This window comes from Hippoglossus stenolepis, chromosome 9, assembly GCF_022539355.2.
Source record: "Hippoglossus stenolepis isolate QCI-W04-F060 chromosome 9, HSTE1.2, whole genome shotgun sequence".
NCBI lineage: Eukaryota > Metazoa > Chordata > Actinopteri > Pleuronectiformes > Pleuronectidae > Hippoglossus > Hippoglossus stenolepis.
This window is the reverse complement of record NC_061491.1, coordinates 28,036,052-28,062,865: the sequence shown is the minus strand read 5'-3', so window position 1 is coordinate 28,062,865 and position 26,814 is coordinate 28,036,052. Positions and strand designations below refer to the sequence as shown.

The 26,814-nt window shown below is 44.6% G+C and overlaps 3 protein-coding genes across 6 annotated transcripts; 1 reads left to right on the top strand and 2 right to left on the bottom strand.

Moving 5' to 3' along the window:
• The first annotated feature begins 559 nt into the window (after positions 1-559).
• Positions 560-5,563, top strand: nudt12 (nudix (nucleoside diphosphate linked moiety X)-type motif 12). The gene is made up of 8 exons (XM_035165298.2): positions 560-706; positions 1,884-2,139; positions 2,857-3,157; positions 3,311-3,587; positions 3,678-3,845; positions 4,179-4,292; positions 4,370-4,569; positions 5,156-5,563. Exons 2-8 carry the CDS (start codon positions 1,937-1,939, stop codon positions 5,264-5,266), a joined length of 1,374 nt encoding a protein of 457 aa, XP_035021189.1. The 5' UTR covers positions 560-706; positions 1,884-1,936; the 3' UTR covers positions 5,267-5,563.
• Positions 5,564-7,277: 1,714 nt separating this feature from the next.
• Positions 7,278-18,348, bottom strand: LOC118114672 (protein HIRA). 2 transcript variants are annotated; one of them, XM_035165230.2, is made up of 25 exons: positions 18,033-18,348; positions 16,554-16,616; positions 16,128-16,238; positions 15,795-15,885; positions 15,254-15,348; positions 14,927-15,022; positions 14,503-14,663; positions 14,185-14,352; positions 13,987-14,100; positions 13,282-13,352; positions 12,945-13,050; positions 12,502-12,723; positions 12,077-12,162; positions 11,803-12,000; positions 11,555-11,710; positions 11,236-11,452; positions 10,960-11,067; positions 10,592-10,740; positions 10,318-10,479; positions 10,142-10,200; positions 9,832-9,937; positions 9,467-9,589; positions 9,162-9,325; positions 8,965-9,053; positions 7,278-8,308 (listed from the first exon to the last, which is right to left on the bottom strand). In XM_035165230.2, exons 1-25 carry the CDS (start codon positions 18,067-18,069, stop codon positions 8,192-8,194), a joined length of 3,069 nt encoding a protein of 1,022 aa, XP_035021121.1. In that variant the 5' UTR covers positions 18,070-18,348; the 3' UTR covers positions 7,278-8,191. The 2 variants fall into 2 exon arrangements, with proteins under 2 accessions (XP_035021121.1, XP_035021122.1); XM_035165231.2 differs by having other exon boundaries at positions 11,567-11,710.
• Positions 18,349-19,373: 1,025 nt separating this feature from the next.
• On the bottom strand, positions 19,374-26,811 carry slc2a8 (solute carrier family 2 member 8). 3 transcript variants are annotated; one of them, XM_035165294.2, is made up of 10 exons: positions 26,448-26,811; positions 25,841-26,003; positions 25,270-25,476; positions 24,732-24,831; positions 22,075-22,286; positions 21,726-21,875; positions 21,317-21,425; positions 21,068-21,220; positions 20,582-20,727; positions 19,374-20,464 (listed from the first exon to the last, which is right to left on the bottom strand). In XM_035165294.2, the coding sequence occupies exons 1-10, from the start codon at positions 26,540-26,542 to the stop codon at positions 20,318-20,320; spliced, it is 1,482 nt and encodes a 493-aa protein (XP_035021185.1). In that variant the 5' UTR covers positions 26,543-26,811; the 3' UTR covers positions 19,374-20,317. The 3 variants fall into 3 exon arrangements, with proteins under 3 accessions (XP_035021185.1, XP_035021187.2, XP_047197067.1); XM_035165296.2 differs by lacking the exon at positions 26,448-26,811 and adding an exon at positions 26,330-26,338; XM_047341111.1 differs by lacking the exon at positions 26,448-26,811 and adding an exon at positions 26,239-26,263.
• Between the last annotated feature and the right edge of the window lie 3 nt (positions 26,812-26,814).

The window sequence follows — 26,814 nt, the reverse complement described above, 5'->3', positions numbered from 1 at the left end:
CGGCAGCTTTAGCAGCTAGAACTGTGGAAACTGTACATTAGAATATATTTTACACTTTAGGCTGTAAAATAAATATAAACTAACTGGTACAAAAGCATCATTACAAAAATAAATTCCATAAAAAATAATGATGAATCAGTAAATATGTTTCTAATGAGAAAATTCACCAAATCAAAACATGTGACAACGTTTGACAATAACCTTTATTATATCTTACAGAATGAGTTTTACTTTAACTTTCACTCTTTAGTTTTTTACTGGAAATGATCTTAATACTTATTGAAGCAGAAATAGTAGAATAAATGTGTTGATGACAGATTTTTACATTTAAAGCTGTTGAGCACTGATGAACTTTCAGAGTTTGTTTATTTATTTATTATTCTCTTAATGTAAAAATCTCCAGTTTTGTTTGAATATTCGTGAATGAAACGTTACGTAAGATGAATGAATGAATGAATAATAACTCTATTGATGAATGAATGAATCATATGTAGCAACTGGACTTTATCCTCAACCTGTTCAGTAACAGGTTAAACTCTGTGGTTTACGGCGGTGTGGTGTGGCCCTGAACGCATCGCAGTGGTTTCTGTTCCTGAACGCATCTCGAGTTTCTTCATGAAGCTGAAGGTCGAAGATCCTTCAACGATTCAGATTCAGATTAACTGAAGAAGATCAGAGGAGAACCAGCTTCTAACGAGAGACTCAGGTTCGTTCACACCAGGTTCAAACCAGTTTCACACCAGTTCATCTCAGATTCTCAGGTTTTATTCCAGGTTGAATCTCAGGTCTGATCTTTGGTTTTATTCCAGGTTTGAATCCACATTAACCTCAGGTTTGGTTTAACTTCAGGTTTAACTTCAGGTTTAACTTCAGGTTGAATCTCAGCTGAGAACAAACGAACTGAATCTTCCGCAGTTCCGTTCGATTCTCTTCAGTTTCCTGGTTTGTTTTACGTAGATGACGTAACGACAGGTCACATGACTCCGCACAGAGACTGCAGCAATTTAATTTAATGATTGTTATTGTTGTTTTTATTTGTATTATTGTTGCTGTTATGAAAACAGAACCACGTGTCTCTCTCTCCAGCTGTTTTGTAACGTTTTATAACTGCGAGAGATTTGATTGACAGTTGTGTCCACCAATGAGAGGACGAGCAGCAGGCGGGAGGAATATTTAAAGGAGCAGAATCCAGCTGATGTACTTTAGTACAAGTATTAATACTACTGTAAAATACACGACTCGTTATATTCGTATTATCACCACACTGTAATATATATTCACCACTCTGTAATATACAGTACTTCTAAAAGACATGCACTTGAAATGTTGTTCGAGTACAAATACTACATTCTAGGTAAATAACATGTGCCTACTAATACTCCACTGCAATTAAAAGTACTACATTAAAAGTAAAAGACATGCAAAATGTAGGAAATATACTGTATATGACACTGTAAGAAATATCCAATTGCAAGTAAAAAAAATTGTACTAATAGCACAAGTAAAAGTACAAATAATATACTAAAGCTACACTGTAAGAAATACTCCATAACTAGTAAATTATATTACGTTTTTAAGTAAAATTACTTAAAAAATAATCAATTTCTTATAAGACAAGCATGAAAGTGTTATACGTTTAAGTAATATTGCGACAGTGGTAGAAATACTCTTACAAGTAAACAATGTGTACTACTGAATACTCCATTACTCATAAAAACATGTACTGAAAATATTACTGATGCAAATATACTCACAATATACTGTATAAAAACATTCCACTACTTAAAAGACATGTACTGATAATGTTCTTTTACTCATCAAAGACCAGCACTAAAATGTTATATGTAAAAGTACTAACTTTTTAAAACTTCATCATTCTGTAGAAACGTGTCCTCAGATCAGTTTGACTCCGGTTCATCCTCTGGGAGCCTGAACGATGAGCGTCCCGCCGAGTGCTGAGGAGGAGCTGCAGGAGAAGTTTCTGGACGCTGCAGCCAGAGGACACGTCACCCAGGTGACCTCGCTGCTGTCCCGCGTCCCCTCGCTCATCAACCAGACAGGAAACAGCGGCTGGACAGCGCTGATGCTCGCCGCTCGCCACGGACACTTTCATGTGGCGGAGGAGCTGCTGTCACGTGGGTATATACAAGTATTTATCATCATGAGTCAATACAGAGCTTCTACCTAATGTGACACGGACGTTACACTCTCCACATCCACCAGTACACAGTTGTACTGTAATACTTACAATCTGAGCCTGGACTACTGTAATGTACTTGATCACATTACTCTGGTTTAGTGTCTTCACGTCACTTCCTGTATCACTGAGGAGGGATTTTATATATTTATTTATTTTTATACCTTTTACTAGTTTTATACTTTTATCCAAAGTCTTTGTTTCATTGCTAACTCATTCTTATTGATCTTACTCTTATCTCACTTTAACTACAGCAGCACAGAATTCAGTTGTTCTGGTAAAGACCTTCGCAAACGGTTGTTTTACAAATCGAGCCGATTGAAGGATCATAAAAGATAAATATGCTCAAGTGAGAAAGTAATTAAACAGGAATCAGAAGCTGAAAGAGGCGAAAATGAGCAATGAAAGAAAGTATAAACTACGAGTTTAACAAAGCTCTAATCTGTAACTGAGAGAATATTAAAACTATTAAAGATTAAAACGAGAACTGAAATAAACTACAATAAAACATGTGTAGAGCTGCAGAGGAGCTGATCATTTGGCCTCTGACAAATATTTATCAGTTTTTATAAAAAGAAATGTTCAGTTTAAATGATGAAGATCTAAAAACAGTCCCAAGCTGAGAAAGACTTGAACCTTTTCCATCCTTCATCTTCCAGCTGTGACAAGTTCTCCGTGAACCCTTCGTCACAAACCGCCTACGACGTCGCCAAGTTCTGGGGCCACAGGCACATCTCCAACCTCCTGGGGCGGACGGACGACGGCTGCCTGCGAGTGCTGCCGGGCTCCGACCTCGTCCCGCAGGAGAACTACTTCAGCAGGGAGACGCTGGACCGGCTGAGCGCGAAGAGGACGGACACAGAGTGGATGGAGGGGAGACAGAGAGACGCAGAGACCGTCTACCTGCTGTTCTCCAGCCTCAGCCCCATGGTCAGCTGCTCCGAGGACGACGGCTCAGAGGTACCAGAGTGAAACCATCGTAGGAAACACTGATGTTCTGATATTAACCTGATGAAGACTAAGGTCTGAAAGTCACTTAACGACTTAACAACAGAACGATGAAGAGATGTTTCAGTCTTTAAAGACTTTTGATGGTGATTCTGACTCCAACAGGGGAGAATGAAGCTGTGTCGGTTCAGGTGTGAGGCCGTGAGAGATCTTCTCCAGGAGCCTGCCACTGTGCTCGTCTTCTTAGGAGTGGAGAGGAGGAAGAAACCCTCCTCCTCCTCCTCCTCTCCTCCTCAGGGGGTCGGTAAGGAGCCTCCAGCCTGGTTTGCCGTCGGCACAGATGAAGACGCAGCTGAACTTCTGAAACGCTGCAGAGAAAAGAACTGTTTGTTCCCGAAGACACCGAACAGGGATCTGCTGAAGCTGAGCGAGGAAGAGGCCGGTGAGGAAGATCGATGTTATTTATCTAAATGAATTTCTATACGACTTGTGTCTCCAGTTGTTTGACTTTGCTCTGGCTCCCGGTCTCCAGGCGTGGTGGCCCAGGCTCGCGCGGTGCTGGCGTGGCACAGCCGCTACAGCTTCTGTCCGACGTGCGGCAGCGGCACGCGGCCGGAGGAGGCCGGACACAAGAGGAGCTGCCTGAACGCCGACTGCAGGAGCCTGAGGGGCGTTCACAACACCTGCTACCCACGAGTCGGTACGTCAGCCGGGAGCAGGACGTCAGCTGGATAACTCGAATCATTCATTATTAACTTGTTCATTTCAAAGGGCACATTTTAATTCAGGTTTTTCACGTCTTTTATGGAGAATTACTTATTTGAATGAGAAAGATTTGAATGTTTGATGTCGTGGTGACGAGCTGACGTCATTTAGTTCCGTTTTTAATGAATCAATCACCTGAAGTGCAGGTGGTGGTGGCCAGTTACTAAATATTATTAATATCAACAGTAACTACAGTTTTATATGAGTCCTTAAAGGATGAAACCACAGAGATGATGACTGGATGAATTCAGTTTCTCTGTGTCTTCAGACCCGGTCGTCATCATGCTGGTGATTCATCCTGATGGAAACCAGTGTTTACTGGGAAGGAAGAAGATCTTTCCTGTCGGCCTGTTCTCCTGTCTGGCTGGTTTCATAGAGCCTGGTAACTCTCACACACACACAGGTACACACACATACACACACACAACACACACACTCACACCCCCCGTGCGCCTGCAGGGGAGACGATGGAGGAGGCGGTGAGGAGGGAGGTGGAGGAGGAGAGCGGCGTGAAGGTCGGACCCGTTCAGTACGTCTCCTGTCAGCCGTGGCCGATGCCCTCCAACCTCATGATCGGCTGCCTCGCTGTCGCCATGTCGACCGACATCAAGGTGGACGAGAACGAGATCGAGGAGGCCCGGTGGTTCCCACGGCAACAGGTACAGCCACAGAAGAGAAATACTGTAAATAACAATAAGAATATTCATAATAATGAGAATGATAAGTTTCAATATTACTGATGACAAACATTATAACTTATAACTCACTGGAGCTTTCAGCTGCTTCTCATGCTCTTCATCAGACGATCGGCTCAGGCTGTGAAGACGTTGGTTCAGTTGAAATCAAAGATTTGTTCATTTTCACTTTAGTAAAATTACTGGTATTACAACTAAAGGATATTTTTAACTACACATATTTACAATCTATACAAATACTAAGTATGATGTAAATATGCTACAGTCATATAACAATTATATGAGGTGAGGAACGTTTTTCTTGTCAAGGATCATATAAATGTTTATATCTTTGAGTTAAATACTAAGACCTGAAAAAAGCTTTGATCTTCATCTCTAGTTTTATAAAACCGATCATTTAAAATTTCAGTAAACTAGTTTTCAGCCTCGTTCACAACTTTAATATCAACAGAGCCCAGATTCTGTATTAAAGCAGAATGTGACGTAGAGCAGGAGAAGAGATCTTTATGAAACACGTCGAGACGATCTCTATTGGATGTTTTCTCTGCAGGTGATCGACTCCCTGTTCAGAGGAGAACCTCCGACCTTCGTCGTCCCCCCCAGACAGACCATCGCTCACCAGCTCATCAGACACTGGGTCGGCATCAACGCCAACCTCTGACACGTGCAGCCTGACCTCAGAGCCTGAAGAGGCCGAGCTCCAGACTGATCCCAAACCAGCTTCAGACGGAGGAATCACTTCTGTTAAATCACCTCCAGTCACGTGAACGGCTGCTTGTTCGTGTAAAGACGTCGAGTTGAAGCTCTCAGGGTTTAACTCACCTCAGAATTCAAGATGATTAAATAAAAAACAGTGGAAAAGTTATAGGAGGAAATGTTCAAAGTGTTAAATCTTTGGTTCTGTTTCAAAGGCAAGTTGGAATCATAATTTAATACAAATAAAATGTTTAATTTTAAAGTCTGGTCACCTTTTTTTTGCAATTCAAAAACCAACCATGTGATGTTTAACAATTCTATTCTGTTGTGGGACTAATAAAGGATCCTATTATCTTATCGCTATAATAAACAGGTAATATTTAAACTATAGATTCAATTTATAACAAAAATAGAATTTAATGGCGTATTGACGAGAACTGATCGAAACAAAGTGGATTTTCTCAAACAAGTAAAATCTACACAGAAGTTGATGTCAAGGTCCAAACGTGGAAATAGTTAATGATTGATCTTAAAGTGTTAAATGAAGTGAAGAGGAAAACATTAGACATTAGATGTTAACATGCTAACATTCACATTAGCTATGATACATTAGCATATTAACATGACAATATCATGTTAACTCCAGAAGTTCCCGTAAGAAGCATTTTGACTTTGTTTCAACACTGAAACATAAGTGAAGAAAAACGACCAAAAACCCAAATGTTCCTCATTTGTTTAATTTTAAGTTTCTTTCATCAAAAGCAAAAAAGATTCCGCTCATTTTTTTCTTTTCTTATAGAAAATGGAAACAAAAGAAATTTGCCTTGTACAAACATTTAAAAATGACAAACGGAAAAAAAGAAAGAAGAAGAAATGCTGTACAGAGGGGATTCACACACACACACACACAGACACACACACACACACTGAGCTGCTGCAGACAAACACAAGAACTTTAATTCTTCAAGTGAAGTTGGAAACCTGTTAAAATGTCAAGTTAATGGATGTGAGACAAAAATAAACAACTTTTCCCCCATAAGTCCTGAAAATCTGATTTTCAGTGGTTTTTACCGGCACATGATACAAAATGAAAACAGGTGCAGCAAAAAAACAAAAAGAATAAAGGATCAGCCTATAAAAGTGTCGGCTGCGTTTCTAACTGGAGCTTATTTACAGAATCGATATAACCTTTCTGCACTGGTTCTGTCTGATTAACTGACGCTCGCATGATCTGAAGAATAAGACGACGCTACGACCTCTGAACGCTCAGATGCTCCGACGTCGATTCAGAGTCAACGAGCAGAAGTGATAGTGTTGGATGGCGACGGAGTTTCAGACGAACTGGGACACGTGAGACTTTGACACTTGAATGTTCATGATGCAAAGTGGTTAAAAGTGGATTCTGCTCAGTCCGTTGAACCTTCACGTGTTGGTGGAAGAAAACATTTCAGTCCAGGTCTGAGTTTTCAGAGAAACACGTGCAGGACGAGACGGGAACGTTTCTACAGTAAATACGATGTGAAAAAGATTAAGAACTGATTGAAACTTTCATTTATCCATCACAATAAAGTGTGACGTGTTTAATAAGCTCATTCACCGTTAGATCCTCAGTTGATCTTTTAGAGTTTTGAGCCGCTGATGAAAAAGTGTAACATGACTTCAAACTGTTGCTTAAAGTAAAAAATGGCGTCCAGCATCAACAACGTATCTAAAACAGAAGCAGCTGAAGATGTGACGAACGAATGAAGCTGCACATCTGAGAAAGATTTCTGTTTGTTACCATTTGGGCTCCGTCCACAACAAAACGTTTTCTCCAACCACGATGACACACACATCACATGACCGTCCACCTACACAGGTCATGTGATGTAAACAGGAAGTAGATTGTCTCTGTAGTTGGTCGCTTAGTAACAGAAAATACTCTAAAGTCAGAGCAGGGATTTCTTTTCTCCGAGCGACGACGAGGTGGAACTGTTACCGACAGGAAGTGTTAGCGACGCTTTGTGTTCACCACTGGTAGTCGAGTCATGTGACTGATGAGAACCAATCAGGAAGAGAACGTGTCATCGTTTACTAAAGTCTCAGTTTCAGAGTCAAACACAAAGACTTTAAACTAAAACGAGGTCGGCAGCGTTTACTCTGATTAACCATGGCAACAATACCAATGACTTAAAGAACTAGAACGTGTCCGTGTGGACGGAGCCTGACTCGGACTCCAAATGTGAAATCAGTCCAGTTCAATTTCTAACATCTACACTGTTTTTTTGTTTTCCTTGACTTACACTTTTTATTGATTTGAATCAGTAGCAAAGTAAAATCACTTTAATATCTGAGATCCCTTTTCTGACTCCGTTTCCCAGAGATCCATCCTGTCCGTCAGCACAGTGGAGGCGTGGAGTTCATGTTCTCGCTGCGGCGTTCAGCCCGACGCCCTCCGTGTTCTCCACCCGGCAGAAACTGGTGTGTGTTCACTTCTACACATGAAGGCATCACTTTGGTACAAGCATATTGCTCCTTTACCTCATTCTGATTCATATTGGTCTTTACCAGCGTCTCAGCTCAGCTCTCTCTCTGAGTAGAGGAGAGTAGCAGGAAGTCCTCAGTCTCTGTGTTTCTCTTCGTAAGTTCATGATTAGCAGGAGGGAGGTGCATAGCTCAGAAAACAGACAAAAGACGTTAGTGAAAAAATGTGATAAGAAGAAAAAAAAAAGAAGCACCCATTTGTCCCCAGTGAGCGACGGCACTGAAACGTCCCAGTGCGTAGAAGCTGCGACGGGCCTCGGCCTCAACAGCGTTTCAAGCTTCCCAAGATGAAACAGTCAGAGTTTACCCGAGCCGAGCCGAGCCAAACTAGTTCCACGACGAGTCCCGGTGTGCGTCAGTCTGTGTGTTATTTGTTGCGCAGCAGCTCCAGCTGGTCCTGGTACTCCGTGAACAGCCTCTGGAAGCGCAGGTTTTCTCCGATGACGGGTAAAACCTCCCGGAGCAGCTCCCGCTTACGAAGACCCTGAAAACACAGGGGACCAAGCAGTGAGCGGCCGTTTCCATGGTGACAGAGCCCGAGGTGTAAACAGCGTTCACAGATACGATGCACCTCAATAAGGACAGTTCGTATTTAGACCTTTAAGACCTGAACCTTTAAGACCTGAACCTTTAAGACCTGAACCTTTAAGACCGGGTGCGATGTCTGCATGCTTCTCCCTTTACAGCCGCATGAGAGGTGTACGTGTTTGTTGTATTCAAGACATGTGACTGATGAAATTCAGTGTGATTCGCTGAGATACTCGTGGCAAAGGAGAAAGGCTCTTAGTCTAAGTTTCAAAGAAGCGTTTGAGACAATGGACGAGAATCTAAATGACGGGAGCGATATCGAATCAGATTACAGCAGAGTTTCATTAACGAAAACAACGATGACAATAACTAAGAAGATTCTGACCCAGACGATTCCTGACAAAGCCTTCATGAAGTTTAGAGATGATTTACAATGAAAGACAAATGTTTAAGCTATTAAATGTTTTTCTTTCTGCCTCAGACACTAAGACATTAAAGTTTTTGTAAACGTTGGTCTTTCGTCTCTCCTCAGAAACTGGTAGAAGGTTTCAGAGTTTCTTTCCGACACCTCAGGTCGTAACGTGTTAACCGACGAACGGCTCGTAAACGTACCAGAGTCGTGGGCTCCCAGGATGTGGCAGCAGATTTGTGGACGGGACCCAGCAGCTCCTTGCAGAGTTCTCTTAGACGAAACTCGGAGCCTGGAGGAAGACACACAAACTATCAGAGGAAGTATTGACTTCTTCACACTTCATCTACACAGTCACATAGTCGTGGTCGTAAGTGATGAGACAGAAATGGTTCCGAACCTTCGTTGACGAGGAATCGGGCGTAGATGAGCAGCCAGTAACGATACTCCTGCGCCGACTGCAGGGTCAGAGCCGCCGCCAGCTGGTTCTCTAGGAAGGCCAGCGTCATGCTCTGCTGCAGGTGGTGAGGCGTGGAGGAGAGACGGGACGCCAGACGACCAGCACTGCAGGGACCAGAGAGTTTATCATCAGTGGACTGACATGAAGGTTTGAATCCCCCGGTGACTCAGTTTGATGCCTGGTCTTATAACTGAGGACACATTGATTTTGAATGAAGACAATCAGAGATTAAAAATCTGTCGTACTTGAGGTTGCGTCCCTGCATTACAGCCAGTGGCCCCGAGGTCACAGGTGCATCATGGGAAGGTAGGCAGCTCCTGAAGTCTGCACACTGAACCAGCGAGTCTCCTTTATCTGCTATCAGAGTCCTGAGAGAGACGGAGAACAGGTCGTTGAGTCAAATCGTGGAAATCATTAGGATTCATAAACTACACACTGAACCTTTAAGGCCAAGATGATAGTTTCCACATTTCCTGAGCATCTGTCCATGATTCACAAAAGGTGGATACGTGACCCTCATCTGTTTCTTCTTACTTGTTATGTCCAACATTTCTGAACACGACCATCAAACAAAACACACAAACCAAACCAGTGCAGTTCAGGGTCTCACCAAGTCTCCAGCGAGGAGCTGAAGCAGTACGACTTCCCGTTGGAGAGTCCGATGACGGGGACCCCCTGCTGAGTCAGCAGAGACTGAGACACCGAGATGTCAACACCTGCAAACAAGAGCTTTTTAGAGACAAACAACACGACTGGACTCTTCAGACTCAAGATTATTAATAAATCAATCGTTTAACATCTAAAACATTGGTTTAATTAATTATGAAACACTGAAAGAACACATTTTAAATTAACACTAAAATAAAACCCTGTTGTTTATGTTCTGATTTTCAAAGTGTTTTTCCCACAGTGTTTCTCACCAGATAAAATGTTCCTCAGAGACTCGTTCTTCACCAGCGCCTTCTGTTTCTGAACGTCCCTGCAAAGACAAACAACAGATGAATAAACTGGAACCGGTGGAAAAGAACAACCGTCTCCATCAATGAATCTGTGAATGTGAACATCCTGAATAAAGACAACATGCACGAGCACTGACCAGACGGAGAGCGCCGCTCCGGCCGTCAGAGCCATGACGAAGTGGGCCGCGCAGTGCAGAGCGGACACAGGTGTTCCCAGCTGGATGGCAGGAAGCAGCCGACGACCGCAGGACGAGAACACAGACAACATCCTGTCCTCGCAGGCGACGGCAAGGACGTCACTGAGGGAGAAGAGGAGCAGGAGAAAAATGATTTTGTGTTGTTGATGAACAGGAAAAAAACAGAATCGACTGAAGACTCATCATCTGTGTGTCGTGTGGGTGGAGCCTCCACCTGCTTCCTGCAGCAGTGACCACTGAGCTGGGCAGCAGCGTGTTCCAGTCTCGTCCGTCTCTGGAGCATCGCAGCTGACTGAGCTTTGAACCGGCCACCACCGACACCTCGTTCTCCACCTCCAGGAACACCGACGGCTCCATGCTCACCTTCACACAAACACACACTTTCCATTAATGACTTCAGTTTCAGCCAGAACAACCTTTAAGGAACAAAAGGCTCCTTCACATCAGAAGTCTGCGTTTCCACGGCAGGAAGACGAGTCAAACCAGACGGGCTCTAACCCGACAGGCTGAAATAAGGTCTTCACGTTGGACACAAATATTAAATCCACAGATAACGACACAGGCGACCAGACGGCGTTTCACCTGCAGACTGAAGGATTTCTGTGTTTTTGGCGTCGGGAGCCTGAGAACAGCGACAGGAGCTGGAGCAGCCGTCACTCTGCTCGGCTCCCGCTCCGCTGGAGGAGTCACCTGACAGGAAGAGGAAGCACAACGCACTCCGCCATCAATCTCTGCAGCATCACAGAGCATCTCCCACCAAAAACCACCTACACATTCTCACTTTAATGTTAACTCAAAGGAATGAATGGATCTTTCGTTATTTGATCATTCACTGAAGCCTCCAGCCACCGTCTCTACCTGAGCGAAGGGTTGGGCACTGGGAGCAGCTATTTTGTCTTTCCTGGGCCGTCCCTTCTTCCTCTTCTCCACCACCTCTGCTCCGTCCATCAGCAGCTCCGGCTTCCTCTTGCTGAACGACAGGTTTTTGTTGATGGTGGCCATCTTGTCCTCGCTGTCGCTGCTGGAATCTTCTTTGGCTTTTACGTCTTTCAGGACAGAGATACCGTCTTTGGGCCTGACGGACAAACAGAAAAGTCTCAGTTAGTTTTGTGAACGGATTCTTTGCTTCTCAAAGTTCTGCTCCATCACATTTATGAACTTTTTAAATCTACTTCACTTGAACTGAGACCTGTCTAGAGGCACGAGGCCAGAGATGGAGGTGATGACGGCCGTGATCCCCGGCGTGGCCTTTGACCTCTCGGTGAACCTGGAGTCCAAAGCTTTCATCGGCTCAATCTTGGTGGCGGAGGTGAGCAGCAGAGTGGATTTCACACTGAAAGGAACAAGAGGTTGATGGAAAATCAAGAGCGATATTCATGTGTGATTCATATTCAACAGAAAAGAAAATGGAAGTGCTCTGCGTACCCGTCTTTGATGTCGTCCAGGCCCTTGAGGCCGCCGGCTGCAGGCGAGGTGAGCATGGGGTCAATGCCGGGCCTCAGCCCCAGAGAGGAGGCCTGTCCTGGGCTGGAGTCAGAGCTGAGCTGAGGGGTGAGATGATTGGACATGGAGGAGCCCGAGGGCAGGATGGGGACGCTGTTGAACAGAGCCGGTGAGAAGTCCCTGCAGAGACAGAAGGACAGTGATCATCTGCTCCATCATGAAGCTGATCCGTTCTGACCACGACGTTGAAACTCACCCCGTGTCCAGCTGAGCGATGCACAGCGGCGTGATCCGTCTTCTGCCGTCTGCGGTTCTCGTCTCCACTTGTTTCTTCAGAAGGTTCTGCAGGAAAATGACACATCCGAGAAATTCAAGATCCAAAAATATCATGAAAAAGTGTTTGTTATAAAAAAAAATAATTATAAAACCATGAATATTTGAACACGTGCCAAGTTCTGCTCTTGTTGGTTCTGCTTCTATTCTCTGTATCTACTGCTCTAATATCTAAAGGCTCGTTCACACCTCGTTGAACCTAAACATCATTTCAGTGTGTGAACCTGTAAACTTAATATGTTAATGGAAAGAAATGAATTAATATACAATGAATTCATTATGATTCATTCTCAAATGCCTCAGACTTCTGACTTTGACCCTTTGAAGAGGATTTATTTCAGTTCCCACCTTCCTGATGTCCTCCAGAGACTCTCCGTTCATCACGCTGTTGAGCTTGGGGGCGGAGGACTCGGGCCCGGCGCTGCCCGGCCCCGCGGTGGCCTGGGCCGAGTTCTGTCGCTCCTGCTGGTACTTGAGCATCTCAGGGTTCTCGATGATGGTGGTGGAGAGCTGAGCCTCGGTGCTGGTTATAGCCAGACTCTTCCCGTAGATGTTCTGGTGAATGCTGTTCTGTACGTCAGAGGAAGAAGGTGGAGAACTTTGATTTGGGTTCTTTTGGTGCTTGATAGAACACACAGTAGTTTTTCCTGTGCTCACAAAGTAAATGTCATGTTTCAGTTTTCTATGGAAGCTTCTGCAGACGGTGAAAATCTCTTCTCCGTCTCTAACAATTGATTTTGTGTTCAGAGATTTAATAATTTAATGTGTCTGTGTTCTGATGCGAGTCTTACCTTCTCCTCCTCGCTCAGCGGGTCTCCCAGTTCATCCAGTGAGAAGTCCAGGTAGGCCACAGTGCCGTCCATGGAACACACCAACATCCCCAGACCCGTCAGAGTCCTGACACACACACACACACACACACACACACACACACACACACACACACACACACACACACACACACACACACACACACACACACACACACACACACACACACACACACACACACACACACACACACACACACACACACACCACACACACACCAGTTTTGGGTCTTTCACTGATGACAGATTCAGGGAAACAGGCACAGACTCTTGTGTATGTGTGGCAGGAGTAACTCACCAGGAGATGTCCATAATCGATTTATCGAAGAGATCGTGAATGACCACCAGGGGGCGCTTCAGGGAGGTCAGCTGGAGAGAGAGAGAGAGAGGAAAGACGTTAGGACACTCGTGACCCCGTCATGTTTTCTCCCTCGTTTGACGAAAATGAGGTGAGGAACATTCTATTGAACACGGAGGTCGTCTCTAATGTCTAATTCACACTACACGCTTTTAACTAAATTTTCCACTCGCTAACAATTTTGGAACTCAGATTGACTCAAGAGGCTCGAGAACACGTTGCCTCCTCCGACATATGGCAGACGACTACAGCCGGTCAGAGCGCAGGACGGCGTGCAGGCGGCACAAAGTCCAGACTGGACGAACTAGTCAAGGTTTCTTCTGGTGAAAGGTCGTAGAGTGTGTGACCTCCTGTCGCAGGTCGGTCGGGTATGAACTCACAACGACTGCAGACTCGTGATCATAGACAGGAAGTCGTGGAGTGTGAACTGCTCCGTGATCAGACTAATCAGAGTCATGTCAACCAATTGAGAATCAGGAACTTTATTCCTTTTTTATAAGTTTATGTTTTTACTGAGATGGATCATCTCTGTGGAAGCTGTTTTTGTCTGAGCAGATTAAAAATCATCACAAACACAAGTGAGGAATGAAATCTTTAAACATGAGGGACCTGCATCAGCCGTAAACTTTAAAAAACCAAACTGACCCAGACTGAGAGCGACCGGTCCTTGCTGCCGACGGCGCAGCAGCAGTACGGACAGCTGGGTTTCGGGGAGCTGCCGTTCTTCTGTTTCTTCTTAAAGATCTTTGGGTTGAATTTCTGCAGAGAAGAAACAGAAACGTCAGAACGTGGACAAGGAAGAGAATCTTCAAATGAACGAAGACGAGGGTAAGACGTCCTCACCACCACGGTGACAGCTTTGCGGTGACCCACGAAGTCCATGTTGGTCTTCCAGCCGTCCCTTTCCACGATCTGGGCCGTGGGGCCGGAGTTGTTCATGGCGTGAGCCGACACCAGATACTGACCGTCCGGGGACCAGGACAGACGCAGGACGTGGGTCGTCCCGCCGCACTGAGACACACAGAGAGAGAGAGAGAGAGAGAGAAGAGAGTGAAACTGTGTAACAGGACAGAAGATACAGAAATATCAACCTGAAGAAATGAGTGAAAACACAGGATGAGCACGAAGGTTTCCTCTAAGTACAAACGTGTGTCTCTGTACCTCGTTGAAGGGTTTGGTGATGTTGGCCTCCATCTGCCAGTCCATCGTCCTCCATACTTTGAGGCTGTGGTCGTCGGCCTGGGAGGCGATGTACTTCCCCACCGGGTCCCAGGTCAGGCCTTTCACCAGCCCAGTGTGTCCCCGCAGACATGTGACCATCTCTGGAGACACAGAGAGACAGGGGGACATGGATGAAGAGACGCCAAGAAATAAATCCTGCTCCAACGACAAGCAGCACTGGATTAAATAACAAAAAGTACAGATTCATTTAAACAAAATACTTATAAACTATCATGGCAGCTTTTAAATAAATGAATGATGAAATGAAATCAACTCTTGATGGATCCCCGCCTCCGTGTAACCAGTCGAGCATTTAGCTTTATCCGTGACGCTGCAGCTGTAATGTCGGAGCAGAGTCTCCTACCTGGGAATTTACGAGCGTTCCAGATGACGATGGTGTTGTCGACGCTGCAGGAGGCCAGCCACACGTCATGAGGAGACCAGGCCACGTCCATCACATCTACAACACACACACACACACAGACACACAATCAGATATCACTGTGTGAGTCTAGAGAAAAGTCAAAGTTAAAATGTTACTAGTTAAGATACTAGTTTGTGTGAAAAGGGTCAGTGATGTGTTCACATGTGTTTGTATGTGTGTTACAGTGTTCACCTGCACATCTGACTCGTTGTGTAATTTGTGGGAACATAGTGTGTGTACATGCTGCATGATTTATTGTCGTCTTACCTCCGGTGTGATTCCTCAGGATGGTGACACACCTCCACTGCTCCACGTTGGCCAGTTTACTGCTCGACCCGAACACTGTGCTCGGACCGATGAATCTGCAGAGACACACACAAGCAGACACACACACACACACACACACAGTCAACACAAACGAGCAGCTCTGACTCTTCAGGGAACAGAACAGGGACAAGAACTGATCCTTTGCACTCGAGTATATGGGTGTGTGTGTGTGTGTGTGTGTGTGTGTGTGTGTGTGTGTGTGTGTTAGTACATTGCGTGTGAAGCCTCAGCTGTTTTCTTAGTCATTGAGTGATACCTGAACTCGTATCATAATTTTCCTACATGCCACTCTTCTGTTTTATAATGTAAAGTCTTTTATTTGCATTTATGACTTGAAGGCCACTGTTGTTATCATGAATTTGTATTGAGAATCATGCAAATTTCATGATATCAGTATCAACTACTACAGTTTTGGTATCATCTCTACTTGTTTTGTTGAAAAAGCCTCATGTGTATTTGCTGATTGTGTGTTTGTACGTACGCAGCTCTCCTCCACACCATGACCAGCTTGTCGTCTCCTCCTGATGCCAGGTACAGTCCATTGTTGGACCAGCGCACACAGTTCACACACGCTGCACAGACACACACTCGTGTTAACTTTGATAGTTTGACGTCAGAACACGACTTTTGCAACACAAGACATTTCTGAGCAGAAGAATCGTTGCAGTATTTTACTCAATAAACCAAAAGAAATCACTCATGGATAAGAACCTGAAGACCTGTGGTGTATTAATCAACAAATATTACATTTCTACGCTCAACAGGATGATCTGACTCGACATACAACAACAGATATTACAATGAGGCTGGTTACCTAGGTGATTGTCCATCTGGCAAAGCATTTTGGGAATACTTTCGTTCTTCTCGTCCTCCTCCCTGAGGACCGGCGCCATGTTCCAGATCATCACCTTTCCAGAATCTTCCCCTGGAAACAAAAACAACACTTAGAAAAAACAACATACACAAAATACACAACCCACACCCACACACACACACAGCTGACTTTCTGTGTCATGACAGTGGTGAAGACAACTCCCTCCAAAACACTTATAAGGGTTCAGGAGATTCATCTGAAAACCTCACACATAAATAAATCTATAACCTGAAACTACAGGATTAAAATATCATGATATACATTCAGTGCAAGTTTTAAAAAGTGTACATATCTATATTTATCTAAATGTGGATCCTCAAAGACAAATGTCCATTTCAGAACAAACCAGTGAAGCAGGTCTCTTACCTTGTCCACCAGTGGCAAACTTTGTGCCATCAGGATGAATGTCCACTGAAAATATGGGTTTGCCTGAGAAACACAACGTGAAACGAGTGAACTTCAACAACACAAACAGGTTATTATAATAAGAGGAGAAGAAAAAGTAGGTGTTCAGGGAGAAAACATTAAATTTGACCCACTATTAGTTTCACTTGGCTTCAGGCGGTTTGTCTGGGGTTCGGACTGGGAACCATCTCGCTGTGAGACGACAGTGATAACCACTGCACCACCATGCCGCCTTTTATTACTGCTACATGTGCAAATATGTATTTCTTAATAAGTCAATCTGTTTTGTTGTTGTGAAACAGTTTTAGATGAATCTCATGTATAAAAAGTTTGTATAGAAATAAACTGTAATATTAATATTACAATGTTAACCTGCCTTCTGTTCTGTCAGTGTCAGTTATGATATATTAAGATTTAAATGGAGAACAAATCCCTCTGACATGTTGTTAAAGACATTTCACAAAAATATATATCTGATGGTTGCAGGGTTCCGTTAAATTCATATATGTAAATAACTTCACTTATATTGTTGCGTCTCATGTAGTTAACACTGTAATGTTGCTTTTATCATTATTATTATCACATTTGCTGTAAAATATGTCAGTTATATGAACATTTATCAATTTTCCTTTGTTATTTATCAACAAGAAGCATCTGTTGGATTATCAAAAGGTTCTATTGTATTTTTATTATCTGTAACCACTGGATTTGTGTGAATATTTGTCCTTATTGAGTTACTTTTGTTGTTATTGTGAAATGTGAGTTGTTTTATAAGAAACACAGATAAACATGGTTATTGTCATCATTAGCAGTAGTGTCATCACGACTCTGTTAACCTGCTAGTTGTGTGTTTGTGTGTTTATGTGTGTTTGTGTTTATGTGTGTATATATATCCAGTTAGTTAAGGTCTGAAGGTGACGAGGTGAAGACTCTTCCGTGTTTAACTCCTCGTCTTCTCCTCCGACTCGCTCCAGCCTCCATCAGCTCGTTAGCTTCGCCCTGAACCTCAACTCCTCTCCGGCGGTGAACTCCACCGACTGACAGCTCCCACGACCCGAGCAGCCGCGGGTCCGCTCCACGTGGACCCCCCCAGAACCGGGACTAGAACCCAGGCGGGCTCGTTCGGGGCGTCGGGATGTAAGATGGAGTCAGGGCGAGGGGGCAACTTGGAGGCTGCGGCAGGTAAGTGGAGCTAGCAGGGGGAAGCTAACAGGCTAACGAGCTAGCTCCGGTTAGCAAACATTAAGATGGCAGAGAAGCTGCCGCGCTGCGAACAGCAGGTGTGTTTTCACTTGTTGACTTTGACCCGGTTCGGAGGAGTTCATCCCCCGGGAGGAGCTCGTGTGGAGCTCCGCCGTCGAGCCCCGCGGATCCCCCCACCACCACCACCTCCCGACAACAAAAGCCCAAGTTGCTCCGGCGGGTCCCGCGGGCTCTCACCGTTGTGGCTCACCCAGCTCGGCTTCAGCAGCTTCATGTTCAGCGACACTTTCTTTACCCTCCTCCGGCCTGGGGTCCAGCAAGAGCCCGTCCAGCGGGCGGCACCGGGCGGGGACGCGGCTCGAAGCTCCGGCTCTTTGTCTCAAACTCTGTGCGACACTTGTCCGCGCGTGTGCCCGAGCTCCATCACCTCCGCGGCGGCAGCGGCAGCAGCATCATCCCCGAGACTGCGAGCCCGAGCAGCGGCGGCGCACCGGAGGCGAGCCCGGACCAAGAGCGAGGTGACACCGGGGGCAGCTCGGGAAGCGTTTCCGCTGCTTTTGACCGCGCACCGGAAACGTGTGTCGGGCAGCTGTCACAATAAATCCACCGGGTGCTGACTTTTAAGGATTAGATGTGAAAATAAAACTCAAAGATATTTTCATTTCTCACGTGTTTTTCATCTACTTCAATGGAATCAAGTGAATCCGAGATAAACAATATAAAAGCAACTTTACCACGAGATTTACGAGACAGGCTTTTTATTTTGAAAAGAATCATAACCTGTAATGCGGAAACTCGGAATTTAAACTGCACAGAAAAGTATCCAGTGTTTTCTTTTGTTTGATTTAATCTGAGAATCGAACAATCCAGAAAAACACGTAGAATCCGAAGCGTTCTAATGAGAATATGAAAAACATAATGTGCATAAAACACAAAACTGAAGCACGACACAGGATCGATTCATTCAGTCCGACCTGCTCCAAGTCATAACTGATAGAAAATCAGATATATTAAATAAATAAAACCGTCTAAATAAAATCTAATTGGGTGCAGACTTTCAAAGATGAATGAAAACACAGATACCTCCTCCTTAAAATCCTAAAATCGAGATTAACACGAGGCTGTGGCACAAACTGTAATTGATAATTGATAAAATAATTAATACCAAGCGTAATTAAATAAATGATGAGGAATAAACCTGGTGCAGATTTTCTCTGTTGTCAAAAATCATAAGAATAATTTATTTTTTAGTTTAGATAATGACAAGGATTAAAGAATAAAGACTTGGAGCCACAACACCTGAAGTCATTGACTCACATTGTAAACATATGGATTTAAGATCATTATTCCAGAGTTTAACATGTGTTTTAATGTTGATGAAAGATTTTCTGCTTCGTCCATCACGTGTTGACATTTGACAAGTAGAGGCTGTAATTTAAAATACAATTAAAGCTGAAAATCTGTGAATCAACATGTCCCACACGCCACAGGGATTTTATTCACAGACTCAGTTCACGGTAAGATTCAGTTTCACACACATTTAAAAAGTCACAGAAGAGACACGGACACACAAAGAGCTTCATTCGATCCTGTTCAGCCTCAACATCGAGTGAACTTGTATTTATTGTCTCTGTTTCATAGCTTCACTGAACTCAAAACAAACATCACAATCACTATTATATAAATTGTAAAACAAAAAGTTGGATGATCCATTTTCTACAACATCAAATCATAAAAGTTTTTCTTTACAAGATTATCCCAAGAGAACATATTTAAAATACACATCCACGTTATCTCTACAATTTATAATTCTACTGATGATAGTGTTTGTCACAATCTGCATCACATAATCATGAGATTTTTTAAAAAGGAATTAAAAGTGGAAAAAAAGCTATTTTAGAATTTTAAAATCAAACATATTTTCATAGTAAAAATCAGTTTAGGAATAATTAGTCTCAGACTGATATTATAAAAGGAGCAGAGAATAAGTTACAAAGAAAACCCATGAACATTTTAGTTTCTTTCCCCACAATAAAAACTCTGGAATCCATTAAACTGTAATGCCATCACTTAGTCTCCTTTGTCTTTGGAACATGTTTTTACAAAAACCATTAAAAGTTAAATGTTTTACCTTAAACAACAAAGAACAGAGACTCAACCCCATTACACGGTTCCTGTGTTTATGAATTCCAGCTTTAAAACAACGTATTTAGTGCATATATTAAAACTGTCAGACTGTCCCACACACCAGAGGAGAATTTAAACCTGCATGTGTCAGGTAGGAGGTGAGGCCTGCAGGGGGCAGTGTCGAGTTGTGTTGTCGGAGGTAGTGGGGGGGTTTCGGCAGCATCTTCATCCCCCGAGGTCACAGTTTCCCTCCTGAGGCCTTTTGTCTGCTCGCTCTCACCCAAGCGTTTTAGTCCATTTTTTAAAAACACTTTTCAGATCATTTAGCTGTTTGTGAAGGATTCAAACTGTGTTTCGATGTTCACAGAGGATTTACCTCCAGCTGCCGGTTCGGCTCACCGGTCTGAGGCTCCTCTGAACGTGGCTTCGATCTGCTCCAGCGTCTTGCCCTTGGTCTCGGGGACGAAGACCATGGTGAAGATGACGTTGAGGATGCACATGGAGGCGAACAACCAGAAGGTCCCAGCGCTGGTGAGAAGACTCTGGAGGTCAAAGTTACATCGACATGGACGGATCAGAGTGATGCTCACAGAGGGAGAACGTAACACAAATCCCCACCTTCACCATACTCCTGGTATCCCTGTGGTGCTGAGACTCACCATCATATCCTGGAAGGTTTTGGTGACGACGAACGCCATGCTCCAGTTGGTCAGGACGCAGATGGCGCTGGCGACCCCCCGCACTTTGACGGGGAAAATCTCCGACATGATGAGCCACGGGATCGGACCCCAGCCCAGAGCGAAACCTGAGAACACAAACAGTGATTCACGTGGTACGACACACACACACACACACACACACACAGACACACAAAAACCACGTGTTCATCAGCTGATCGACTCTCCAGTTTTAAAAATGGCCGCCTCTGCTCCGCCCGACTGGTTCATGGTCACAGACACGACATGAGCTTTATTTCATCTCTTTCATTCCTGAGATAAAACATGTCACCAGACTCAAGACAGAAAAGGATGAAGGAGAGAGGAGGAGGAGGAAGAGGAGGAAGAGGAGGAGGAGAGGGATGAAGAGAACACAAGAAATGTTAATGATGCCGATGCGTCACAGCTGCGTGTGAGCGGCGATCTCACCTGCGATGAAGATGGCCATGCTGGCGAGGGCCAGCCAGGTCAGGTCAGCGTGGGGCTCCGCACCGAGGAGGCTCAGCGGGGCGGGGTCATCGTGAATCGACATCAGGTAGAAGTAAACTCCGAACGCGGTGGTGCTGATCACCATGGCAACGCCTTGATTATCGTGGGAGGACAAACAAAAACAATCTGTGATCACTGTTTTAAAATGAGATAAAAATTAGTAAAGAAAATGATTGTGCTGTAAAATACCTGAAATGATGAGAAGGACTTTCCTTCCAGCCTTGTCCATGATCAGCGCCGCCACCGCAGTGACGACGACCTGAATCAGACCCACGATCACCGACGCCAGGTCGCTGTCCTGAAAAACAACATATTCACATCTTCCAGATGTTTCGCCACAACAATGTGAACAGAGTCATTTGTATTTCATAAAAAAAAAAAAAGAAAGGACCCAGCATAGCACCCTGTGGTATCCCACATCCCAACACATCCCACCTCCCACTGAATCTCATGGCTCTAATGAGATGAATAATGATTCCTTTTCGTGTATAAAAAGTGTTTTTCACCATATATAACTGAAATCTGTGGAAGTTTATCAACCATTTTTTTTGCCAAATTGAACGTATGTATATAAATAACAATTAAAAAACCCTCTTACCTTGAAATGTGCTTGTTCAAATATGGTCTCAGCGTAGAACATGATCGCATTGATCCCCGTGAACTGCTGGAAGATCATCAGCATGACGCCGATCACCAGCGGCTTGTAGACGCCCGGGTCCTTCAGGTCGGACATCTGGAAGCTCGAGCCCTGAGAGAAACACAGACAGAACAGGTATAACCAGCGAGCCTCTGGTTGACCTTTGACCTGAACAGTCCATGTCCAGTGGTGCTGTCGTGGTCAGAACATCTTCGTCCTTCAGATGTGACCTCTCACTCTGTTCTTTATTCCTCAGCTCCATCACAAGCCACATCCCCACCGTCCTTTAAAACCTCGACCACAGACTCACCCGCTCGTCACAGCCGCTCTCGATGCGAGCGCACTCCCACTCCACGGGGGCGTCCGGCCCCCGCAGGAAGCGCAGAGCCTCCTCGGCCTCGCGCCTCTTTCCCTGTGACAGCAGGAACCGAGGCGTCTCGGGCATGAAGCACATACACACCATCAGCAGCGTGGGGGGGATGGAGCAGCAGATCGCCAGCCAGCGCCAGTCCAGGAACAGACCTGGAGAAGAAGGTCACACGGGAATGAAGCTGCTTCTGGTTTACTGCTCAGAGCTGCTAGAAGATAGTTATGACTTCTGTCAGCAGGAAATCAAAAAGTATGGGATCATATCGAATCTTTAACGTTTTACATATGACATCATTATTCACACCTTCTCTCCCCCCAACTCTGATCTCTGATAATCTCTGCTCACTTCGTCCAAGTGCTTGTAAAATATATATTTTAAAGGCCCATTATATTATTATTATTATTATTATTACGGTTTTGTATTTCTGTGTCGTAAAAGCACATTATTAACTTTTTCACTTTCTTTAAAATTGCGAGAATCAATGTTTTTCGATAGTTTGGTTGATTTCTCAGAGAATAATTCCTCCATCTTTATGAAACGATGAGACACATTCAGAGGACTGATATTTATGAGTGTGTGTAATTTGGTGCAGATCCAATTTAAAAGTCTGGATCTAGTGAATTTAGATGTGGTTTGTTGGGACGTATGAGTTCCACTGAGTTCTACTTAAATCATTTAAATACTAAGAATGCAAGGACTGGTCGTCCATCGGCTTTAACCAACGACCACGAGCTGCCGCTGGTCGTCCATCGGCTTCATGCCGGACACAGACGAGCATTGTCACGTCCAAGCTTCCTCACGAATATCTTCGTCTAAAAATATCCTTCTCCACTGATCTGATTGTTCCACTGAGTTCTCGACCACAGTGTGGAGCTCTGGGCTGAACAGCAGCTGGTCTGTGATGAACCAAACCACGTTACCTGAAATCCACTTCCTCATTCTGAGACAGGTTATTCCAGATCGGGGTCGACTTCTCTTCATTGAGACGTGACTGTGCCATTACATGTTGAAAACTATAAAAAGGTATTTGGTTCATGAAACCATTTATTTGTTCAGTGTATTAAAGAGTCGTTTATTCCAAATCCAGCAACAAACATGTTTTCAGAGCTGTGTCGGCTGCATCCAGTCAGGAAGTTGTTTTTGTTGTTTTGGTCCAGATTTTTCAGTCGTCTGAGGTTTGAGCCTCGATCCAATGAATGAAGAGACTTTGTTGTTCCAGTGAAAACTGCTGACAGTGAATTATCCAGAGAACTTCAGCCTCCTACAAGAGATTTAAGAGAAGTTCCTGTTTAAAGAGATCATGATGTCTACAGCTGAACGTTGCTGCTTCGTTTTACATGACCCATCTTCTTGTTTTGTCTTTTCTAATGTTTCTGAATCCTCAAACTTTCTGATCGTTTCCAGGTTAATATAAAATATCGCTGGTCTCAGACACGAGGTCTCGGCCTCGGCCCTCGAGTCCAGCGCCAGTCGAGTTCTTGTCGTAAAAAAAGCAGCTGATTTATTTTGCCATCATCTGACTCCTGGATTAAATCAGTAACGGTTTAATTTTTAACTTCATAGTTTTATATTGTAATTGGCTCAACAACCTCGGAGAGACCTGGAACACGATTCAAACAATCATACACACCAACAACCGAACAGCTGAGTCCACTCACGCCCGCTGCGTGGTCGGAGCAGCGCCGAGGCACCACGACCGTCATGAGACCCCCGGTGTCACGTGACCCGACACGAATGGCATGCAGTTAACGAGATTAGGGAGCGAGCAGCCGTGTCACACAGGTCGGGCAGAGGGGGGGGGTGAATGTGATCCTATCTGAGGACGACCGGTCACATGACAGTCAGCTCCTGCTCGTCTCGTCAGGGGAAGCTTCTTCAAACATCACAGAGTGGATCAACACATTTCAGGACAGATTGTGAGAGACAGAAACGGATTTCAGATAAGAGGACAGATCCTGTGTCTCTGTCCTGAGCAGCTGCTGCTGTCTTCGTGCTGGATGTTATCAAACTCAATGTTGCATCATGTTACAGCTCGTAAACTGCAGTTTCTACCTGGAAGCTCTTTTTCCTTCACAGGTCACTCAGAGTTCAAACCTCCACCAACAGTTTAAATTCAACCAAGCTGCAGCAAATCACACAGACTCACAGATATCAGGCGTCTCAATGAGTTCGTCAGGATCCGAGAGTTATTCTCTGAGAAATCAGGGGAAATGTGGAAAAAAGCCCTTCACAGAAAACATCTTGGGATTTTTGTCCGGATTTAAATTCTGGATCAAGGCCAAAGTTGTATGAGTGATTTCGTGACCACGTCCTTCCACCAAGTTGAGAGGAAATGAGTTCATTAGTTTCTGCGTAATGAGAAACAAACGATTGGACACGGGGGGGGGAAACTTCCAGCAGAGGAAAGGAAGTCAGAATATCTGAGATACGAACGCGTCATTTGCAGTAGTGATCAAACATCTGGTTTTATCTCCTGTGTTTGTTTTGTTTCTCTTTCTAATCTTCATTTCAACCATCACTCAGTTCCACAGACCTGGAGTCAGGCGTTATTCAATGACATCGTATAAAGACGCCGAAAGCATTCAGAGCGTACATACCTGCCAGGTAAACTCCCATGATGCCGAGCACCACCATGAGCTGCACACAGGAGCCCAACGTGCCGCGGACCCGCTCGTGAGCCATCTCAGAGATGTACAGCTGAGAGGAGACGCAGGAGGAGCACAGAGGAACGTTTATCTGATTCTTTCATCACACGTTAACCAACATCGATTCGTTTCCTGATTCACTGATTAAAGGTTTGGTTTATAAAACAGCAGAAAATAGAGACAATGCACAAATTACCAGAGGCTCGAAACTATGTCATTGATTCATGTTTTCAATACTAAAAAAACTAATGTGTTGTATGAAACTTATTTGATTCACTGATAAAGTTAAAGCTTAGTTATGAATGTTTTCCTGTAAAAGTACCTCAGATACACAAGTAAAATCAGCCTCTAATATGGAGTTTAATTTAATTTAATTTAATTTAATTGTGCATGTAATTGTCGTCGGGCTTGAGGCCGCGAGGCAGGAAGTCCCAGTGTGAATGTAAACAATGGACAGAAGCTACGTCATCAAGAATCAAGCGCTTCCTACCGGGACGACCAGCGACGTGACTCCGCTGGCGAGGCCGGTGAGCACTCTGCCGAGGTACAGCATCCACACGTTCTGCGCCGCGATGATGACGGTGAAGCCGAAGACGAAGGGCAGCGAGCAGAACATCAGGCTGAGCTTCCTGCCGATCTTCTCCACCATCCAGCCGCCCAGCAGGCCGCCCACCGCCGCTCCCACCGTCACTATGGACTGAACCACACCACACCTCAGGGAACAGCCTCTGCAGTTTCATGAGCTTTTTACATTTGTGTTTGAACAACTTTGATATTTAAAGTTATTCAATTAATTAAATTGTTGACATTGAATTTTCTTCTCTAAAACAAATAGAGCTGCTGATTCAATAAGTAATAAACTTTAAATACTTCTTCAAATATACAGGGAAAAACCACCAAGATCTGAAAAGTACATCATCAATATGCTGGATAAAGAGTCAGTGTTGACACACGAGTCTCTGCAGCAGGTTTCTGACCTGAGGTGAACCTGTGATGATGTAACTCTGCTGATCAAACACTTTATAAAGGCTTCAGTGAATCATCAGCACATGATGTCATACCCCGAACCAGCTGGCCTGGACGGCGTCGAGCCGCAGCCGCGGGTCCGAGATCCGCATGAGGTCAGGCAGAGCCGGGGAGCTGTAGCCCAGCACGAAGCCGAAGCTCATCGGCCCCAGGACGGACGCAAACGTGGCCAGATACAAGTTCCTGTTCCTCACTTTGCTGCAGACACACAGAACGAGCTTCATTCACAAAGAACTCAACAAAGATTCTAATTGAAAACACACAAGTTTAATAAAAAGCCCCTAAGAGAAATAGTAGAATCTTGAGTCTTTGTCTCTGTGTATTTGACTCTGTGTCCCTTTGAGTCTGTTGAACTGACCTCAGGTAAGTGTCCTGCTCAGACATGAGTCTCTGTATCTTTGTCTCTCTGTGTCTTTGAGTCCTGTGAACTGACCTCAGGTAAGCGTCCTGCTCAGACATGAGTCTCTGTATCTTTGTCTCTCTGTATCTTAGTCTCTCTGTGTCTTTGAGTCCTGTGAACTGACCTCAGGTAAGCGTCCTGCTCAGACATGAGTCTCTGTATCTTTGTCTCTCTGTATCTTAGTCTTGGGTCTGTCTCTCTGTATCTTAGTCTCTCTGTGTCTTTGAGTCCTGTGAACTGACCTCAGGTAAGCGTCCTGCTCAGACATGAGTCCGGTCGGGTCCTCCTCTCCTCCTCCGTCCTCCAGCAGCCTCCTCCGCTCACTTTGAGTCTCCATCCAGAAAACCTGACTTCACCTTCTGTGCTGTTTTCAAACCATCAACCTCAGGTCGGACTGAGTCACAACAACAACAACAACAACCACAGCAGCAGCAGCAGCAGCAGCAGGAGGAAGAGGAGGAAGAGGAGGAGCAGCGGAGAATGAAGCTACATGAAGCCGTGAATGGAGCGCGGATCTCGGCCTGGCCGCTGACTGAGAGCCGGGGCTGTTTCTCTGGATCTTCACTTCCTGTTACTTCCTCACTTTGCTTTGTCAACAAGTCAGTCAGC

Bases quoted from the DNA above. Each gene is read 5' to 3' on its own strand.
- slc2a8 (XM_035165294.2), bottom strand. From the start codon at position 26,542: ATGGAGACTCAAAGTGAGCGGAGGAGGCTGCTGGAGGACGGAGGAGGA. The intron at 26,004-26,447 runs GTCAGTTCACAG...GTGTGTCTGCAG, and splicing joins GAGCAGGACGCTTACCTGAG to CAAAGTGAGGAACAGGAACT. The intron at 21,221-21,316 runs GTATTTTACAGC...ACGATAATCAAG, and splicing joins AGTCCTTCTCATCATTTCAG to GCGTTGCCATGGTGATCAGC.
- LOC118114672 (XM_035165230.2), bottom strand. From the start codon at position 18,069: ATGAAGCTGCTGAAGCCGAGCTGGGTGAGCCACAACG. The intron at 12,163-12,501 runs GTGGGAACTGAA...ATTTTCCTGCAG, and splicing joins CTCTGGAGGACATCAGGAAG to AACCTTCTGAAGAAACAAGT. The intron at 9,326-9,466 runs GTACGACAGATT...TGGTCCCTGCAG, and splicing joins ATGCAGGGACGCAACCTCAA to TGCTGGTCGTCTGGCGTCCC.
- nudt12 (XM_035165298.2), top strand. From the start codon at position 1,937: ATGAGCGTCCCGCCGAGTGCTGAGGAGGAGCTGCAGGAGAAGTTTCTG. The intron at 2,140-2,856 runs GTATATACAAGT...TTCATCTTCCAG, and splicing joins GAGGAGCTGCTGTCACGTGG to CTGTGACAAGTTCTCCGTGA. The intron at 4,570-5,155 runs GTACAGCCACAG...TTTTCTCTGCAG, and splicing joins GGTGGTTCCCACGGCAACAG to GTGATCGACTCCCTGTTCAG.